We start from the raw sequence: 22311 nt of genomic DNA on the forward strand, positions 1-22311 counted from the left end.
TAGGGGTGTATGGGGAGGGTTCACAAACGAAAAACTACTAGCAAATACAAAATAACGTTTGGAACTCCATTCTATGTCTAAACTGGGTGCAAAAACCTAAAAAAACATCACTATGGGGAGATAAGGTATGCACACCAGTGACTATGTAAGGGGAATACATGGAATAGCAGAAACTGCTGTGTGAATACTGACATGAAAAATTCAATAGCTGTATGTAAGGATGAAATGTGAAAAATGGAACCTGCATTACTGCCATGAATATATGAATAAAGAGAAATTTAGCTACTGAATTGATCAATGCAATAGAGCCCCAACACTACGCCAAAGTATTTCTCTACGTTGGGGTCCCTAGCTTGTGTGTGTCCTCTCATGCAGTTAAAAAACTTACCGTGTATGGGAAGCTGAGACCCAGGCTATATATACGATGTGGATTGGCAATAGGGGTGTATGGGGAGGGTTCACAAACGAACCCTCCCCATACACCCCTATTGCCAATCCACATCGTATATATAGCCTGGGTCTCAGCTTCCCATACACGGTAAGTTTTTTAACTGCATGAGAGGACACACACAAGCTAGGGACCCCAACGTAGAGAAATACTTTGGCGTAGTGTTGGGGCTCTATTGCATTGATCAATTCAGTAGCTAAATTTCTCTTTATTCATATATTCATGGCAGTAATGCAGGTTCCATTTTTCACATTTCATCCTTACATACAGCTATTGAATTTTTCATGTCAGTATTCACACAGCAGTTTCTGCTATTCCATGTATTCCCCTTACATAGTCACTGGTGTGCATACCTTATCTCCCCATAGTGATGTTTTTTTAGGTTTTTGCACCCAGTTCAGACATAGAATGGAGTTCCAAACGTTATTTTGTATTTGCTAGTAGTTTTTCGTTTGTGAACCCTCCCCATACACCCCTATTGCCAATCCACATCGTATATATAGCCTGGGTCTCAGCTTCCCATACACGGTAAGTTTTTTAACTGCATGAGAGGACACACACAAGCTAGGGACCCCAACGTAGAGAAATACTTTGGCGTAGTGTTGGGGCTCTATTGCATTGATCAATTCAGTAGCTAAATTTCTCTTTATTCATATATTCATGGCAGTAATGCAGGTTCCATTTTTCACATTTCATCCTTACATACAGCTATTGAATTTTTCATGTCAGTATTCACACAGCAGTTTCTGCTATTCCATGTATTCCCCTTACATAGTCACTGGTGTGCATACCTTATCTCCCCATAGTGATGTTTTTTTAGGTTTTTGCACCCAGTTCAGACATAGAATGGAGTTCCAAACGTTATTTTGTATTTGCTAGTAGTTTTTCGTTTGTGAACCCTCCCCATACACCCCTATTGCCAATCCACATCGTATATATAGCCTGGGTCTCAGCTTCCCATACACGGTAAGTTTTTTAACTGCATGAGAGGACACACACAAGCTAGGGACCCCAACGTAGAGAAATACTTTGGCGTAGTGTTGGGGCTCTATTGCATTGATCAATTCAGTAGCTAAATTTCTCTTTATTCATATATTCATGGCAGTAATGCAGGTTCCATTTTTCACATTTCATCCTTACATACAGCTATTGAATTTTTCATGTCAGTATTCACACAGCAGTTTCTGCTATTCCATGTATTCCCCTTACATAGTCACTGGTGTGCATACCTTATCTCCCCATAGTGATGTTTTTTTAGGTTTTTGCACCCAGTTCAGACATAGAATGGAGTTCCAAACGTTATTTTGTATTTGCTAGTAGTTTTTCGTTTGTGAACCCTCCCCATACACCCCTATTGCCAATCCACATCGTATATATAGCCTGGGTCTCAGCTTCCCATACACGGTAAGTTTTTTAACTGCATGAGAGGACACACACAAGCTAGGGACCCCAACGTAGAGAAATACTTTGGCGTAGTGTTGGGGCTCTATTGCATTGATCAATTCAGTAGCTAAATTTCTCTTTATTCATATATTCATGGCAGTAATGCAGGTTCCATTTTTCACATTTCATCCTTACATACAGCTATTGAATTTTTCATGTCAGTATTCACACAGCAGTTTCTGCTATTCCATGTATTCCCCTTACATAGTCACTGGTGTGCATACCTTATCTCCCCATAGTGATGTTTTTTTAGGTTTTTGCACCCAGTTCAGACATAGAATGGAGTTCCAAACGTTATTTTGTATTTGCTAGTAGTTTTTCGTTTGTGAACCCTCCCCATACACCCCTATTGCCAATCCACATCGTATATATAGCCTGGGTCTCAGCTTCCCATACACGGTAAGTTTTTTAACTGCATGAGAGGACACACACAAGCTAGGGACCCCAACGTAGAGAAATACTTTGGCGTAGTGTTGGGGCTCTATTGCATTGATCAATTCAGTAGCTAAATTTCTCTTTATTCATATATTCATGGCAGTAATGCAGGTTCCATTTTTCACATTTCATCCTTACATACAGCTATTGAATTTTTCATGTCAGTATTCACACAGCAGTTTCTGCTATTCCATGTATTCCCCTTACATAGTCACTGGTGTGCATACCTTATCTCCCCATAGTGATGTTTTTTTAGGTTTTTGCACCCAGTTCAGACATAGAATGGAGTTCCAAACGTTATTTTGTATTTGCTAGTAGTTTTTCGTTTGTGAACCCTCCCCATACACCCCTATTGCCAATCCACATCGTATATATAGCCTGGGTCTCAGCTTCCCATACACGGTAAGTTTTTTAACTGCATGAGAGGACACACACAAGCTAGGGACCCCAACGTAGAGAAATACTTTGGCGTAGTGTTGGGGCTCTATTGCATTGATCAATTCAATAGCTAAATTTCTCTTTATTCATATATTCATGGCAGTAATGCAGGTTCCATTTTTCACATTTCATCCTTACATACAGCTATTGAATTTTTCATGTCAGTATTCACACAGCAGTTTCTGCTATTCCATGTATTCCCCTTACATAGTCACTGGTGTGCATACCTTATCTCCCCATAGTGATGTTTTTTTAGGTTTTTGCACCCAGTTCAGACATAGAATGGAGTTCCAAACGTTATTTTGTATTTGCTAGTAGTTTTTCGTTTGTGAACCCTCCCCATACACCCCTATTGCCAATCCACATCGTATATATAGCCTGGGTCTCAGCTTCCCATACACGGTAAGTTTTTTAACTGCATGAGAGGACACACACAAGCTAGGGACCCCAACGTAGAGAAATACTTTGGCGTAGTGTTGGGGCTCTATTGCATTGATCAATTCAGTAGCTAAATTTCTCTTTATTCATATATTCATGGCAGTAATGCAGGTTCCATTTTTCACATTTCATCCTTACATACAGCTATTGAATTTTTCATGTCAGTATTCACACAGCAGTTTCTGCTATTCCATGTATTCCCCTTACATAGTCACTGGTGTGCATACCTTATCTCCCCATAGTGATGTTTTTTTAGGTTTTTGCACCCAGTTCAGACATAGAATGGAGTTCCAAACGTTATTTTGTATTTGCTAGTAGTTTTTCGTTTGTGAACCCTCCCCATACACCCCTATTGCCAATCCACATCGTATATATAGCCTGGGTCTCAGCTTCCCATACACGGTAAGTTTTTTAACTGCATGAGAGGACACACACAAGCTAGGGACCCCAACGTAGAGAAATACTTTGGCGTAGTGTTGGGGCTCTATTGCATTGATCAATTCAGTAGCTAAATTTCTCTTTATTCATATATTCATGGCAGTAATGCAGGTTCCATTTTTCACATTTCATCCTTACATACAGCTATTGAATTTTTCATGTCAGTATTCACACAGCAGTTTCTGCTATTCCATGTATTCCCCTTACATAGTCACTGGTGTGCATACCTTATCTCCCCATAGTGATGTTTTTTTAGGTTTTTGCACCCAGTTCAGACATAGAATGGAGTTCCAAACGTTATTTTGTATTTGCTAGTAGTTTTTCGTTTGTGAACCCTCCCCATACACCCCTATTGCCAATCCACATCGTATATATAGCCTGGGTCTCAGCTTCCCATACACGGTAAGTTTTTTAACTGCATGAGAGGACACACACAAGCTAGGGACCCCAACGTAGAGAAATACTTTGGCGTAGTGTTGGGGCTCTATTGCATTGATCAATTCAGTAGCTAAATTTCTCTTTATTCATATATTCATGGCAGTAATGCAGGTTCCATTTTTCACATTTCATCCTTACATACAGCTATTGAATTTTTCATGTCAGTATTCACACAGCAGTTTCTGCTATTCCATGTATTCCCCTTACATAGTCACTGGTGTGCATACCTTATCTCCCCATAGTGATGTTTTTTTAGGTTTTTGCACCCAGTTCAGACATAGAATGGAGTTCCAAACGTTATTTTGTATTTGCTAGTAGTTTTTCGTTTGTGAACCCTCCCCATACACCCCTATTGCCAATCCACATCGTATATATAGCCTGGGTCTCAGCTTCCCATACACGGTAAGTTTTTTAACTGCATGAGAGGACACACACAAGCTAGGGACCCCAACGTAGAGAAATACTTTGGCGTAGTGTTGGGGCTCTATTGCATTGATCAATTCAGTAGCTAAATTTCTCTTTATTCATATATTCATGGCAGTAATGCAGGTTCCATTTTTCACATTTCATCCTTACATACAGCTATTGAATTTTTCATGTCAGTATTCACACAGCAGTTTCTGCTATTCCATGTATTCCCCTTACATAGTCACTGGTGTGCATACCTTATCTCCCCATAGTGATGTTTTTTTAGGTTTTTGCACCCAGTTCAGACATAGAATGGAGTTCCAAACGTTATTTTGTATTTGCTAGTAGTTTTTCGTTTGTGAACCCTCCCCATACACCCCTATTGCCAATCCACATCGTATATATAGCCTGGGTCTCAGCTTCCCATACACGGTAAGTTTTTTAACTGCATGAGAGGACACACACAAGCTAGGGACCCCAACGTAGAGAAATACTTTGGCGTAGTGTTGGGGCTCTATTGCATTGATCAATTCAGTAGCTAAATTTCTCTTTATTCATATATTCATGGCAGTAATGCAGGTTCCATTTTTCACATTTCATCCTTACATACAGCTATTGAATTTTTCATGTCAGTATTCACACAGCAGTTTCTGCTATTCCATGTATTCCCCTTACATAGTCACTGGTGTGCATACCTTATCTCCCCATAGTGATGTTTTTTTAGGTTTTTGCACCCAGTTCAGACATAGAATGGAGTTCCAAACGTTATTTTGTATTTGCTAGGACCCAGATTTGACCCTAGACCTCTAATTCAATACAAGTTAATGGAGACCCAAACTTCTGTAAAATGGTAATAATAAGGGCTTTAAAAAAAAGCAAAATATGAACAATTGCCCTGTAAACAAATATGGATACGGATTAGGAAATACATTTTAAATAAAATGATGTGGAGTTTCCCTTATCTTTGACAAAGAGTGCAGGTAAAGCAGACAGCTGCGAGCTGTAACTCTCAGCTGTCTGCTTCAATTTGTCTGGTTATCAAAAATAGAGGGGATCCCACTTCATTTTTTTTTAACCATTTAAATAAATAATTTTTAAAAATGGGGTGGGCTCCACCCTATTTTTGTTAACTAGCCAAGGCAAAGCAGACATCTACGGGCTGATATTATCAGTCTGGTAAGGTCCATAGTTATTTGTCCCTTTCCAGCCTTAAAATAGCAGCCCACAGCCGCCTCAGAAGTGGTGATTCCATTAGATGTTCTAATTCTGGTGTTTTTGGCAATCGAGATTATACTTTTGGGGTTAATGTCAACTGTGAATTGACAGCTGGCATCAAGCCCAAGAGCTAATAATGGATAGGCATCTATCACACACCCCCATTACTAACCCAGTATGTGAAGAGTTAAAAAAAAACACACACACACACACGGAAAAAAAATTATTTGAATAAAAAATCCCACACACTCCTTCGTTCACCAATTTATTAATTCAAAAAATCCTCGGCGTTCTGAAGTAATCCAATTTGGGAATAAAGACTCCCCCACAGTCCCTCATTTACCAATTTATTAATTCAAAAGAAACCCTAGAAGTTCTGAGATAATCCAATGGAGTAATGTCCCCCAACATCCTTTGATTCTTATGGAGCTTAATTCAAAGAACATTCTCAGACCAAGGCTCTATAGGTCACGCTTGGTCAGCGGCAGCTCAAAATTTCTCACAAGCTATAAAAATTGTCTCTCCAGGACTCGAGACAAACTCTAGCGCAGCGCCACCTATTGGAAATAGCGATCCCAAAAGTTAAATGTGGATTTCTAACAACCCTTTACATATAACTTAGGATATATATGCCAGATCAGAATCCCAATTTGCAGACACGGTGTTTCGGGGTGCTTGCCCCTCGTTAGTGCAAAGTATGGGGTGTCTGATCTGGCTCATGAGAAAGCTATGTGGGGATCACGGGGGAACACTATTCTCCTTATGGAGACTTTGCAAGCCAGTCTGGCAGCTTTCAAGTAAGGGGACTTATAGCTGCCATGCCCCTCTGCAAAATATTCAAATTGTCTCTCCAGGACTGGAGACAAACTCTAGCGCAGCGCCACCTATTGGAAGTAGCGATCCTAAAAGTTAAATGTGGATTTCTAACAACCCTTTACATATAACTTAGGATATATATGCAAGATCAGAATCCCAATTTGCAGACACGGTGTTTCGGGGTGCTTGCCCCTCGTCAGTGCAAAGTATGGGGTGTCTGATCTGGCTCATGAGAAAGCTATGTAGGGATCACAGGGGAACACTATTCTCCTTACGGAGACTTTGCAAGCCAGTCTGGCTGCTTTCAAGTAAGCTATAACTGTTTGGTACCTGTTGATGTCAAAATGGTCTAAATACTGTATTGTTTAACCCATCAAATCAGGGGCGGATATATCATTGGTGCAACTTGTGCAGCCACACAGGGGCTCAGGAGATTGGGGGGCCCATATCTACTTCCAAAACAGGTGGAATTGTGAATTTGAACAATGATGAGTTATTTGACTGAAAAGGGTCCATATACTGTTATTGCACAAGGGCCCTTTTATGTCTGTGTCCGACAGTGCATCAAATGTTATGGAGCTATTGACATAGGCTCTAAACTGAGTGGCTAACCTTCAGTGTCATACTTATAAAAAGAAATCAGCAGAACTATTTCTGTACAATTTACAGAGTTCATTTATTTTATTGTGTGTTTGCGCCCCTTTCCCACCATAAGCTCTTCATACCATTTTACTTGGTTCAATAAAGATCATTATTTTATCTTACAATTCTATTACTTTTTTTTTCCATTTTTTTGTGATTTTCATGTTTACCTATTAGTCCTTTAGCCTAAACATCATAAGTCTATGGCATATATTAACACTCCATTACCTATTATGCTTTTATACACTGCTCAAAAAATTAAAGGGAACACTTAACCAACCGAATAAAACTCCATGTTAATCATAATTCTGTGAAATGAAACTGTCCACTTAGGAAGCAACACTGATTGACTATCAATTTCACATGCTGTTGTGTAAATGGAAAAGACATCAGATGGAAATAATTGGCAATTATCAAGACACACTCAAAAAAGGAGTGTTTCTGCAGGTGGGGACCACAGACCACATCTCAGTACTAATGCTTTCTGGCTGATGTTTTGGTCACTTTTGAATGTTGGTTGTGCTTTCACACTCGTGGTAGCATGAGACGGACTCTACGACCCACACAAGTGGCACAGGTAGTGCATCTCATCCAGGATAATAAATAAATTCACTGCACTCATAGATTGTGATGCAAAAAAATTTTCAAATTTATTGAGGCGACTGTGAAGTCATTCCGACGTTTCGACCCCGCCTGGGTCTTAGTCAAGAATCGCTTCAAGATGGGTGCCTGGGATATGGAAATTTGAGTGGATTAATAGCGTTTGGTAGAGAATACCTAAGGTCCTGGGTTTAGCCAGCACAGCAGCGCTGTGGCTGGTGATATGGTGTACAGGATACACAGGCACCAATCTTGAAGTGTCTGTCAGCGTAGTGTCCAGCGGATGGAGGCACTACCAGGAGACGTAGAGGGGGCTGTAGGAGGGCAACAACCCAGCAACCTCCGCTTTTGTGCAAGGAGGAACAGGAGAAGCACTGCCAAAGCCCTGCAAAATGACCTCCAGCAGGCCACAAATGTGCATGTGTCTGCACAAATGGTTAGAAACCGACTCCATGAGGATGGCATGAGGGCTCGACATCCACAGATGGGGGTTATGCTCACAGCTCAACACCGTGCAGGATGCTTGGCATTTGCCAAGCACCAGGATTAGCAAATTTGCCACTGGTGCCCTGTGCTCTTCAAAGATGAAAGCAGGTTCACACTGAGCACACGTGACAGACATGACAGAGTTTGGAGACACCGTGGCGAGCGATCTGCTGTCTGCAATATCCTTCAGCAAGACCAGTTTGGCAGTGAGTCAGTAATGGTGTGGTGTGGCATTTCTTTGGAGGGTCGCACTGCCCTCTATGTGCTCGCCAGAGGTAGCCTGACTGCCATTAGGTACCGTGAGGAGACCCTCAGACCCCTTGTGAGACAATATGCTGGTGCGGTTGGCCCTGGGTTCCTCCTAATGCAGGACAATGCCAGCACTCATGTGGCTGTAGTGTGTCAGCAGTTCCTGCAAGATGAATGCATTGAAGCTATGGACTGGCCCGCCCGTTCCCCAGACCTGAATCCGATTGAGCACATCTGGGACATCATGTCTTGCTCTATCCACCAACATCACGTTGCACCACTGATTGTCCAGGAGTTGGCTTATGCTTTAGTCCAGGTCTGGGAGTAGATCCCTCAGGAGACCATCCGCAACCTCATCAGGAGCATGCCCAGGTGTTGTAGGGAGGTCATACAGGCACTTGGAGCCCATACACAATACTGAGCCTCGTTTTGACTTGTTTCCACTTTCATTCTGTCTTATTTTGTCTTGTTTTGATTTTCATTTTGACTTGTTTTGACTTTCATTTTGTTTGTGTCTTCAAATCCAGGCCTGCATTCGTTAAAACATTTGATTTCAATTGATGATTTTTGTATGATTTTGTTGTCAGCACATTCAATTTTGTACAGAACAAAGTATTCAATGAGAATATTTCATTCATTCAGATCTAGGATGTGTTATTTGAGTGTTCCCTTTAATTTTTTGAGCAGTGTATATTAGTCTATGACATTGTGAACATGCATACATATATTTTACTGGTAATCCCTTGTTATTATTGTTGAAACTGACTAAACAGAGCCTCGTCTGTTAATGTTTTGTTTATTTCAATGACCAGGAAATTACTGTTTTTGTGGGCAGCTTTGAAATTATTATTATTATTAATATTATTATTTCGTTTCCATTTCCAATCATTTTATCATCTGCTTCAGTATTAATCAATAGTATCCAAAAATGATCTCAGATATGCAGCAGACTGTGCTTTCTAAGGTAAAATAAGATTGATGCCAGGTAATTAAATGCATACTTGCAAAAATTTCCTATATTGCTGGGACAGTCCTGTGAACTAGCCTGCAGAAAGGTTGGGGCTTACTAAAACCACAATGTAACGGTATGGGCACACTAAGGCGGGCTTTGCACACTACGACATCGCAGGTGCGATGTCGGTGGGGTCAAATTGAAAATGACGCACATCCGGCATCGCATGCGACATCGTAGTGTGTAAAGCCTAGATGATACGATTAACGAGCGCAAAAGCGTCGTAATCGTATCATCGGTGCAGCGTCAGCGCAATCCATAATTATGCTGACCTGACGGTCCGATGTTATTCCTCGCTCCTGCGGCAGCACACAACGCTGTGTGTGAAGCCGCAGGAGCGAGGAACATCTCCTACCGGCATCACCGCGGCTTCCGTAGGATATGCGGAAGGAAGGAGGTGGGCGGGATGTTTACATCCCACTCATCTCCGCTCCGATTGGCCGCCTGCCATGTGACGTCGGAGTGACGCCGCACGACCCGCCCCCTTAACAAGGAGGTGGGTCGCCGGCCAGAGCGAGGGTCGCAGGGCAGGTGAGTGCATGTGAAGCTGGCGTAGCGATAATTTTTGCTACGCCAGCTATCACAATATATCCTACCTGCGACGGGGGCGGGGACTATCGCGTGCGACATCGCAGCATCGGCTTGCGATGTCGCAACGTGCAAAGCCCGCCTAAAGGCCCCGTCACACACAGAGATAAATCTTTGGCAGATCTGTGGTTGCAGTGAAATCATGGACATATTGTTCCATTTGTACATAGCCACAAACCTGGCATTGATTGTCCACAATTTCACTGCAGCCGCAGATTTATCTCTGTGTGTGATAGGGCCTGAGTCTTTTTCAGACAGCTTCTGCCTTCACCTTGTCAGAATAATTCCTTAATAAATGTTACAAATATAGAAGATATGCACAGCAATATCAAAACGACTTGTTGTGCATAGGTTCTTTTTAACTGCTTCAGGCAGCAAAAGGTGTGAAAACGCTAAAAGAAGCAACCTGACCCTTCTTCAGTTAATTCTGCTTAGAAGTCGCCAATATTTTAAATATAAAATTTAAAACAAAAAAGGCTGGCAGTAAAAACGACAAATAGAGACAACAAATAAAATATTTCTGAAGTGTCTTCTGCTTCAAAAAGTCAATGGCTATGCATGATATCTTTAATATACCTTGTGTACGTACCCGTAAGTATGCATTTTTACGTGTCAATGGTGTATTGGTTCTGGAAGCAAAGGCTTAAATGCAAATAACTTAAAGACACATTAGAAGGCATTTCTAATGAATGCTGTATTAACAATATGTTTCTCATACTGTATCTTTATAAAAAAAAACATGTTTATAGATGTTAAGACAGAGAACAAATGGGGCATTAACCTTTAAAGGGTTTTCTCAAGTTGTATGTTCAGAATAAACCACTCCTGGCTCCTGGATTCTTGCTTTGACTGGAGGTAGTTCGCTCCTGAAAATTGATAGTTTGGACCAGCGGTACGTTTGTGCCACTAGTCTAAACTATGCTCTCTCCCACCCAACTAGCATAGGCAATTTGGCCTTTGAGTATGGAAGTGAGTATAGGAACTGAAGCTGGTCAGATCTAGCAATCCAGCCATCTTCAAAACAGCAAGAGCAGACTGTGACGCATAAAACCTGGTTACACAGTGCCCTTCTTAACTGGTTAACTAGCCAGGATGGGATTACAAGGTGGTCGGTAACCTAGGAAACAAGCTGTACACTATTAGATTTAAATCCTCTGTTCTTGAAAAGGTAGATGATTCATAATAAAGAGTAAAGTACAAAGTTGCTTGTTTTTACAAGCAGATTTCAATTTGACCCAGACAAGCCTTTTAGACTGCAAAACTATTGCCATTCTTTACACTTTCCCCACCAATTTCCCCTACAATCTTCAGTTCTTTTTGAAATCCAAAAAGTTAAGGGTCTCAATGCAAAATGACTAACCGACATCACAGATACCAGATCCCTTAACCATCTGCCTTAAGTAATTTTCAAGGTTTTTCAAATATAAGCAATAACTGTTTACTTTATATTTGTTCTGTTAAAATACTGATATAGTAAGATTTCTGATTAGGCAAATAATAAAGTAAATTATAATTTTTAATGGAACAAGATTGAAGAATTTGTGACTGGTATCTGTGTATTAATTCTTACAAATGTATAAAAATGTACACCCATTCACCTATATCCATAGAGAGCACATCAGCTCATCATTGTATGGCATGTAGACTCATAGAGCAATAAGAAAGTGTATAATTCAGCTCAAATCCATGGTCAAAATCCAGTCTTTTATTGAAGATCCCTAACAAATAAGTTACAGAGCATGCAATTTACACTAACACGTTTCTAGCACAAAGATTAAGAATGCATGATTTGAAACGTGTTAGATTAAGTGGCTTGCACTGCAACCGACTTTTACTTTATTTTTACCTTTGTTCTTAATTTTTAATTGTTTAGTTTATTTTGTTTTGCAGACAGTGATTGCAACTGGTGTATCATATGCTTTCAATTTCACTGTAAGATTTAGAGTTGACATTGTTGGAAAATTGCAGAAAGGGTATGTATAATGATTCAAATGATATTTTTGTATGAAGCAAGTCAGACTCGTTGTTTTTGGTGTAAAATATGTTTCGAACAGTCACAAATTTTATAAAAGTTACTATTTCTCACCATACTTTTACCAAAAGTGGCAATTGTAAGGGTGGTGCAACATTTAGGCAGGGTTTGAAAATATTGCAAATTTTTGGCGTAATTGTTCACTTGCTTATAGGTGGCACAGATTTAATTTTTGGAATTTAGAACTGTGTAATTGCTCAATATTTATTAAGTGAAACAAGGAGTGTTTCACCCATTTTCATTACTGACCACATCGATATTATGTTGAGAAACAAGCTTTCTCTCAAATACCTTGTGTTGCCAATAGTGCCTGTGAGCGGCGCTATCGCAGTCCGCTCATCCCCTTCACGTGATCCCTAGGCTCTGTGACCTCTGATGTCCAGTGATGTCACGTTAACTGAGGAGGGCTGCAGTCTTCCTGAGTGACTGGGCTGTGTGTGGCATTTCACCGCTCATCACAGCCCAGCATCACAGCCCAGCATCTCTCTGCTCCCTCTTTCACTGCAGAGCGCGCAAGCAGGAGCGACACTGGTCTGTGATGAGCAGTAAAATGCATTCCAGCTACAAAAATCCTACACCCCTTTTCATACCATAGGAATTATTTTACTTTTATGGATAATTAAGGTGTAAGGCGGGCTTTGCACACTACGACATCGCAGGTGCGATGTCAGTGGGGTCATGTCGAAAGTGACGCACTTCCTGCGTCACTCTCGACATCGTAGTGTGTAAATCCTAGATGATACGATTAACGATCGCAAAAGTGTTGTAATCGTATTATCGGTGTAGCGTCAGCGAATTCCATAATTACGCTGACGCAATGGTCCGATGTTGTTCCTCGCTCCTGCGGCAGCACACATCGCTGTGTGTGAAGTCGCAGGAGCAAGGAACATCTCCTACCTGCGTCACTGCGGCTCCCGTCGGCTATGCGGAAGGACAGAGGTGGGCGGCATGTTTACATCCCGCTCATTTCTGCCCCTCCGCTCCTATTGGCCGCCTGCCGTGTGACGTCGCAGTGGCGCCGCATGACCCGCCCCCTTAATAAGGAGGTGGTTCGCCGGCCACAGCGACGTCGCACGGCAGGTGAGTGCATGTGAAGCTGCCGTAGCGATAATATTCGCTACGGCAGCTATCACAAAGATATCGCAGCTGCGACGGGGACGGGGACTATCGCGCTCGGCATCGCGGCATCGGCTTGCAATGTCGCTACGTGCAAAGCCCGCCTAAAGGCTGCTTTACACCAGACAATCTATCGTGCGATAGATCGTCGGGGTCACGGATTTTGTGACGCACATCCGGCATCTCTGGCGATGCCGGCCTGTGTGACACCTCCTAGCGACGCAGTATCGCTCACAAATCGTGAGTCGGGTACTGCTCGCTAGGTTCCATAATATCGTTTAATTTAGTTGACCATCGTTTCCGTGGTAGCACACGCCGCTCCGTGTGACACCACGGGAACGATGAGCAGCTCACCTGCCTCCCGCGGCCGCCGCCGGCTCTATGTGGAAGGAAGGAGGTGGGCGGGATGTTTACGTCCCGCTCATCTCCGCCCCTCCGCTTCTATTGGCCGGCGGCCGTGTGACGTCGCTGTGACGCCGAACGTCCCTCCCACTCCAGGAAGTGGACGTTCGCCGCCCACAGCGAGGTCGCACGAGAGGTAAGTATGTGTGACGGGGGTTACTAACTTTGTGCGACACGGGCAGCGATTTGCCCGTGATGCAAAAAGGACGGGGGCGGGTACGATCGATTGTGAAATCGCACAATGGGTTGTACCGTGTAAAGCAGGCTTAAGAGTTTTTGATGGATTTTCTTGCCTTTCAATAATATTTCATTATATGTTCACAATACTTAATTTCTGAAGCTCACAAAGTCATCGTTAAAAAAAAAACGTGCTGTTTATGAAATAGCAATTCGTTGTGTGCCATGTCCAAGGGATACACAGTTGTGTGTCATTGATATTTGATCATTATTTTCAGAATCTGAGTTATACATATTTCCATATAAATTATATATTCAGCTGCCAAATCCTATTTATACAGAATTATTAGGGTTTTTTTATTCACATTAAAATTTGAAAAAAATATTGTTATAGTTCTATAGTGAAATGTCATATATCTCTTTTTATCCAGCTTTCAGGCTCCACAGGCACCAAGCATTTCGGTATTTCAAGAATGCATTGCTGACGGCTTTTCCATTGGAATCGTTGGATTTGCTGTAGCTTATTCTGTGGCGAAAGTCTATTCCATAAAACATGACTATGTAATAAATGGTAATCAGGTACGTTACATAAATCTTTTAACCATTTTAGATATGAATTTTTATACTTATTCATATAATTGAAACATCTCACAGTCATTTGCATCAGCTTTTCACAATTTATGTATGTCTTCATGTAAATTCAAAAGTTTATGAGGGTAAAGAAGAGCCCCATGGAATTCCCTGGGCACCAAATTAAGGCTTTTAACATTCAATGGAAAGTGATCATGTTTGTTTACCATTTAAACCTTTCCATCACCAGCAATAAGGACAACAAAATTATAAGGTTCAAGAAATCTAGCTAATAATATATGCACATGGTTTTCCGAAATCTGGTGGTCAGCCCAAATTAGGACTGCTTTAAAGGGAACGGTCACCAAGTTCCTTTTAACCCCTTCACGACCGAGGACGTAACAGTACGTCCTAAAACAAAAAGAGGTAATCACTGCCGGCTGCTGCAGTGAGCCAGTGGTGATTCCCGCACATGTCTGCTGATTTGAACAGTCTGCTGATTTGAACAGTAGACATGTGTGCCTCGCAGGCACAGGTGGATCCGTGATCCACCCACACCTGTTAACCCCTGAAATCGTGCTGTCAAAATGTGACAGCATAATTTAAATGCCCGCAGAAGGGAACAAGCCTTTCCCCGCCACCATCGGAGACCCTTGACGCGATCACGAGGAGCCGATGATTGTCATGGTTGCACAGGTTTATGTGATGACTCCTGTTGCTATCATGACGTAGTTCCTGTTACATACGACAGAGTGCCGGCTGTAACAAAAACAAAGCATTTTTCCTGATCAGAGCAATATTGCTCTGATCAGGAGAAATTAATAACCGATCAGACTGCTGATCCTTATAGTCCCCCAGGGGACTAGTAAAATAAAAAAAGTTAAAAAAAAGTTTTAAAACATATAAAACAAAATAAAAAAATCTAAAAGTTTAAATCACCCCCTGTTTGCTCCATTGAAAATTAAAGGGTTAAAAAAAATAAAAAATATACACATATTTGATATCACCACGTTTAGAAACGCCTGATCTATCAAAATATAAAATCAATTAATCTGATCGGTAAACGGTGTAGTGGCAAAAAAAAATTCCAAACGCCAAAATTATGTTTTTTGATCGTTTTAAAATTTTGTGCAAAATGCAATAACATTCTATCGCAACACAGAATCCACGCAAAAATGGTACCAATAAAAACATCACTTCCAAATGCAAAAAATAAGTCATCACTGAGTCTCATATCCTGAAAAATGAGAACGCTACAGGTTGAGGAATATGGAGCAAAAAGTGTGCCACTTTTTGGGACAAACGTCACCATTTTTTTAACCCCTTAGATAAAAGTAAACCTATACATGTTTGATGTCTACAAACTCGTACCAATTGGAGGCATCACAACGACATGTCAGCTTTACCATATAGTGAACACTGTGAATAAAATATCCCAAAAACAATCATGCAATCGCACTTTTTTTTCAATATTTCCGCAGTTAAATTTTTTTGCCATTTTCCAGTACATTATATGGTAAAAAATATGGTTTTATTTAAAAGTACAACTCATTACACAAAAAATAAGCCCTCATGTGGCAAGATTGATGGAAAAATAAAAAAGTTACGACTCTCAGAAAAAGTAGAGCAAAAAACAAAAACAAAAATAGGAAAATTGCCCAGTCATGAAGGGGTTAAAGCAAAGTAATGTAGTGTGCATGCATGGGCAGTCTTTGACCTTTCCCCCCGCTTGAGCATTATAATAATTTCCTATGCCCACAGCAGGGCAGATTAAAGTGTACGTGTGCAGGAGGGCAATGGCGGTTTCTCTGTGGATGACTTAGGACATGTCATCCACACGGAGCAGGGAAGGAGGACGGCAATGGAGAGAAGAGAGGAGGTGCCGGACCTAGACCAGTGGCGCTCATCGGACCTGACCATCCCATAGGTGAGTATAATTAAAGATGTTTTTTACGTTATACATGGTGGCCTGGGCACTTATATACAACATTACGGTATGCTGTATATAAGAGCTTACTGTTGGTGGCTGCAGCTTATGGGGGGAAAACCTGGTGACCGGTTCCCTTTAATCATTGGACAATAAACAAACAGCACAAACAAACATTTGTATTGCACTTTTCGCACAAGTCGAGGAGTAGATTAATCAGTTTGAAATAAGGTTTAATGTACAGGATGAATGTTTTTTTTTTCATAAAACACCAAACTAAACAGGTATCGGCTGTATAACAAAAAGAATGGGGGCTGTATAGCAAAATGGTCTGCCTCCAAATATTGTACACTGAATCCTAGGTATGGACAGCTTATTCATACCGGTGTACCTGGGTGGTCAGCAAGAATTGTAGGAATTCAGACGATCCGTCATATGGCTGGGGTCTAGCATGTTCCGGTAAATTGTAAGTTATTCCCTACTTTACCTGACCAGTGCAGTGTAAGGAGATTTTGTGTTATTGGAGAATGTCAAGGTTGATTAGTTATTAATCTATCTGTGGAGATTTGCACTCACTGAACACAATGTATTGTTGTGTCTGAAAGCTCTGCATATATGGTATTACAGTAGTCCAGATGGAAAGGTATGAGGTCTCGAAATTGAGATGAGATGTTAATTTTGTCAATGCTTCTCAGATGGAAAAATGAGGACTTATTGATGGCTGATATTTGTTTTTTGAATGACAGTTCCAATCAATAACTGCATCAAATTGTGTACCTGATCTGACCTTTGAAGGGTTGTATTTCCCAGGAAAAAAAGATAATTTAGTAAAAGGTTGCTATTTTGCTGTTATGCACTGACCTTCAACCAAAATGACCTTAGTTTTTCTATGTTTAGTGTCAGCCAGCCGGCATTCATCCTTTTTTTACAGTTCGGCTAGTCAGGAATTTATAGGTGGGGATGGTTCATTGACTCCTGGCTTGAATGTTAGGTATAATTGGGTATCATCATCATAGCAGTCATGTGCCAGACTGTGGTTATGGATTATTTGACCTACTGGTAGCATGTAAACAGCAATAGAGGTAGAACCGAACTCTGTAGCCCTCCGTATTTCGAGGGAATTGACAGGGAGGATGAGGAGCCAATAAAAGCTCGTTATGACCTTGTAGCCATTGTACAACTACGGCATCAAACTTACAGAATTCCTTAAGTCTTTATATTAAGATTTATAGTGAAGAGTATCAAATTCTACAGAAAGATCTAAGAGTATTAGGATGGTATACCCGTCCGTTTCTTACAATGAGCAGATCGTTTAGTACTTGTGTAAGTGATGATTCAGTGCTATGTTTTTTCCAGAAGCCAGACTTGAAAGGGTCATAAAAAGAATCACCTGACAGTCTGGCCTCTGATTGCATAGCAAGTTTCCTTTTTTATGACTTTTCCAGTAAGGGCAGTTTAGCAATAGGTTTGTAGTTATTCAGAGAATCATGGTCCATGGCGGACTTCTGTCGGAAATGCTTGATGACTGCTTCTATATTCTTGATTACTGAAATAAGCAGGACACTCCAGCAGGAGTGATGTCGGGCCCTCTCACATGTTGTTCAAAGGAAACACTGGCAAAATTTTGTCATTTCTGGTTCAACAAAGAGATCAAATTTCGACTATTGAGTTGAGGTTTCAATAATGCCATTGATGTCATTATTTGATGGTTATTGGTTGCACGATCGGATAGCAAAAATTTTATCCATGACGTAGTAGGCAACTTTTTCAGAGTTGTTATGATATTGTAGGTCTTAGGCAGTGTGGATTACAGAGTTTATTTACTATGCAGAACAGTTGTTTTGGCTTGTAGCCTGCATTTGCTATCTCCTGTAACAGAAAAGTGCATTTTTTCTTGTTTCTGGTGGCTTGATAGTTCTTGACGTGGATTGCCAATATATGTTTGGCCTTCGGGATTTGACTGTATTTTTCACCTCTGCCATTCAAGCTTCCTCCCTTTTTTAAAGGGAACCTGTCACCTAGAATATGCATTCTGACCTATCAGCAGACGCATGTGTGCTCTAATTACACCTCCCTACCCATCCCTGTGCTGTAAAATTGTAGAATATGAAAGTAATAAAAAACGTTTTATTACCTTCATATTTCGTATGTAAATAGCAGGAATGTGGTCACAGGGGCGGCGCCTTGCCCTAGGGACGTCTGCATATTTCCGTGGTATCACGCCCCTGTGGGCGTGATACCATGGAACGACGTTCCCGTCGCTCAATCTATCCTGCAAGCATTGCAGCAGGCTTCTCTTCCGGGTTCTCCTTGTCAGTTTCAGACGCACCCTGCGCATGCGCAGTGCGCGTCTGAAGCCGGCGATTGAACACCCGGAAAAGACGCCTGCTGCAATGCACGCAGGATAGAATGAGCGACGGGGACGTCGCTCCATGGTATCATGCCCACAGGGGCGTGATACCACGGAAAGTATGGAGACATCCATAGGGCAAGGCGCCACCCCTGTGACCAGATTCCCTGCTATTTACATAGGAAATATGAAGGTAATAAAACGTTTTTTATTACTTTCATATTATACAATTTTACAGCAGGGATGGGTAGGGAGGTGTAATTAGGGCATACATGCATCTGCTGATAGGTCAGAACGCATATTCTAGGTGACAGGTTCCCTTTAAGCTCCTTGATAGTGGCCAAACTTGGCTGCATAGTGTTTTGGATAGAAATCTTTGATGCTTAAGGGAGCAATAATGTCAGTTGCAAAGAACACAAACTTGTTGTATTGCTACCAGGCCAGGCGTCAGCACCTGGCAAACCAGGTCAAATGCCGAGGCCCAGGGCTACCGGGGAAGGCCACTCGCAGTGGCAGGGGGGCCGGTGCCCGCGCTGTCACCAGCCAACCCCCCCCCCCCCCGCCGAGGATCGTACTTTCAATTGTATCGGCATTGCAGTTGCCGATACAATTGAAAGCAATGATGAGAGACGGAGTGGCGCACTGCCTCTGTCATCATCCTCCCCGTTGTGTCTGACACCGTCAGCGTTCTGAGCCTTTGACAGCTCAGCAGCGGAGTACGGTGATGTCATCACTGCGCTCTTGCTGAGAGGTCAGAGCGACAGCGGTGGATGTGCCGAGCAGACCGGAGCAGCGGGGGAACGAGGAAAAGTGCTATATAGGGGCTGTATACTACATGAAGGTGCCTAATGCTATCAGGGTCTGCACTGTACTATATAGGTGCTGTGTACTACATGAAGGTGCTTAATGCTATCAGAGTTTGCACTGTGCTATATAGGTTCTATGTACTACATGGAGGTGCCTAATGCTATCAGGGTCTGCACTGTGCTATATAGGGGCTGTATACTACAGGAAGGTGCCTAATGCTATCAGGGTCTGCACTGTGCTATATAGGTTCTGTGTACTACATGAAGGTGCTTAATGCTATCAGAGTTTGCACTGTGCTGTATAGGTTCTGTGTACTACATGGAGGTGCCTAATGCTATCAGGGTCTGCACTGTGCTATATAGGTGCTGTGTACTACATGAAGGTGCCTAATGCTATCAGAGTTTGCACTGTGCTATATAGGTGCTGTGTGCTACATGAAGGTGTTTTATGCAATCAGGGTCTGCACTGTATTATATAGGTGCTGTGTACTACATGAAGGTGCCTAATGCTATCAGGGTCTGCACTGTGCTATATAGGTGCCGTGTCCAACATGGAGATGCCTAATGCTATGTGGGTCTGCACTGTTCTATATGGCGGCTGTATACTACATGGAGGTGCCTAATGCTATGTGGGTCTGCATTGTGCTATATGCAGCCTGTATACTACATGGACGTGCCTAATGCTATCTGGCTCTGCTCTGTGCTATATGTTGGTTGTATACTACATGAGGGAGCCTAATGCTATCTGGGTCTGCACTGTGCTATATGGCGGCTGTATACTACATGAGGATGCACAATGCTATCTGGGTTTACACTGTGCTATATGGCAGCTGTATACTACATGAAGGTGCCCAATGCTATGTGGGTCTGCACTGTGCTATATTGCGGCTGTATACTACATGAGGGTGCCTAATGCTATATAGGTCTGCATTGTGCTATATGCAGCCTGTATACTACATGAAGGTGCCTAATGCTATCTGGGTCTGCATTGTGATATATGGGGGCTGTATACTACATGAAGGTGCCTAATGCTATATGGGGGCTATATAATACATGAAGGTGCCTAATGCTATCTGGGTCTGCATTGTGCTATATGGGGGCTGTATACCACATGAGGATGCCTAATGCTATATGGGTCTGCATTGTGCTATATGGGGGCTACTTAATGTTATATGGGGGTTGCATAGTGCCATATGGGAGCTGCTTAGAGAACTATGGGGGCTTCATAACACTATATGTAGGAATATGGGGCTGCATACTGCTATACCCCCAGAGGTGTATGTCACCTCCACCCCAGTACTGTATACCCCCTCAAAGCTGTGTATACTCCCAGAGCTGCATGCCACCTCCCCACCTCAGAGCTACTTGTCCCCCCACCCCAGAGCCACTGCCCCCCTCTAGAGCTGTATGGCCCCCATTGCTGTAAATCCCTTTCCTCAGTAATATGTATGCCCCCAAGTAATGTGTATATCCCCAGCCTCTCTTGTGATGTACTGTATATACAGCAGTGTTAATGTTCTCTATGTGCGACCATGTCTGTTAGTGACGGCCACCATTCAGCGTGGCACAGACACATGCCCAGGAGGAGCTGGATGGACACAACCGGGGAGGTGAATGAGGCTGTTGCCGGCTTCCCAATATTAGAAATATCTCTAATGTGTCAGTGTGTGCATGTATGATCTGTATCTATGTATGTCAGTGTATATGACAGTGTATAGAATTTTGCCTATTTATATGTGTTTTTGTGAATTTCCCTTTAAATATGTATGTGTACGTATGCCTGTATGTGTATGTATCTGTGCATGTCTATGTGTGGATGGGGCCCACTGAGACTCTTTCACCCAGGGCCCACAAAAAACTGGAGCTGGCCCTGATTGCTACACTTGATAATTAGGGTTTCAAGGAGTGACCTTCAGTAAATAAGAAACTCAGGTTTTATTTTAATATCTTGGGGCGATAAACTTTTAACAACCGTATGTTTTATGGATTCTTTGTTTTGGTGTATGACAGCCAAAATGTTGAAGGAGAAATCAATACGGTGAAGGTCAGACCAAATAGCTGGGTTTATTGAAACAGTTGAGATTTCCAATTCTCTATTGACTATCAAATCCAGAGTGTGACCCATTATGTGAGTGGATAAGTGGATTGCTAGAAAGAACTACAGTTTATGCATGATAGTAACTTTCCAAATTATGAGAGGCAGTCATTCTAACAATGAAGTGTCCAAGTATCATCCACCTTAAAAGTTCAAGTGTTAATATGGGTAATAGTCAGTGGCATTTTGCCAATGGCGACAGACCAATGCGGCCACGATGGGGCCTGTGAGTCTGCACTGGGCACCCCTCCCCGCTCAGGATCACATATTTAATTGTATCGGCATTTAGGATGCCAAAACAGTTGAAAGCAATGATGAGAGAGAGCACTCTGCTCTCTACTTCTCATCTGAATTCTGACATCTCAGAGCAGCGGGCGCTATGGTGTCAATACTGTGCGCCTGCTATGGTGAAATGTGCAGAGCTGCAGACCTCTGACGACTGAGATGGAAGCAGCGAAGTAAAAAGGAGAGGTGAGTATTTATTTATTTTAAATTAGTGAATACACTGGTGGCCAATGGCCATAATACTATACGAAGGACTATGGGGGATGCAAAATAATATAGGAAGAACCATGGGGGATGTATTATCATATAGGAGGTGTATGGATGGTGCGTTATAATATATGAAGGACTATAGGAGTGCATTATAATATATGGAGGACTATGGAGTTGCATTATACTATATGGAGGACTATGGGGTGCATTAAAGTCTTTGGAGAACTATGGGATGTGAATTATAATA

At 42.0% G+C, this 22311-nt stretch overlaps 1 protein-coding gene across 1 annotated transcript in view; it reads left to right on the forward strand.

Annotated features, from left to right (window-relative positions):
• LOC142303617 (chloride anion exchanger-like) overlaps positions 1 to 22311 on the forward strand; it is a 145592-nt gene that overhangs the window by 57340 nt on the left and 65941 nt on the right. Inside the window, exons 8-9 of the mRNA XM_075345144.1 lie at positions 11985 to 12067; positions 14253 to 14400. Coding sequence (XP_075201259.1) covers positions 11985 to 12067; positions 14253 to 14400 — 231 coding nt within the window. The remainder of the gene's footprint in view (positions 1 to 11984; positions 12068 to 14252; positions 14401 to 22311) is intronic.

Source organism: Anomaloglossus baeobatrachus, chromosome 4, assembly GCF_048569485.1.
Source record: "Anomaloglossus baeobatrachus isolate aAnoBae1 chromosome 4, aAnoBae1.hap1, whole genome shotgun sequence".
Classification (NCBI taxonomy): Eukaryota; Metazoa; Chordata; class Amphibia; order Anura; family Aromobatidae; genus Anomaloglossus; species Anomaloglossus baeobatrachus.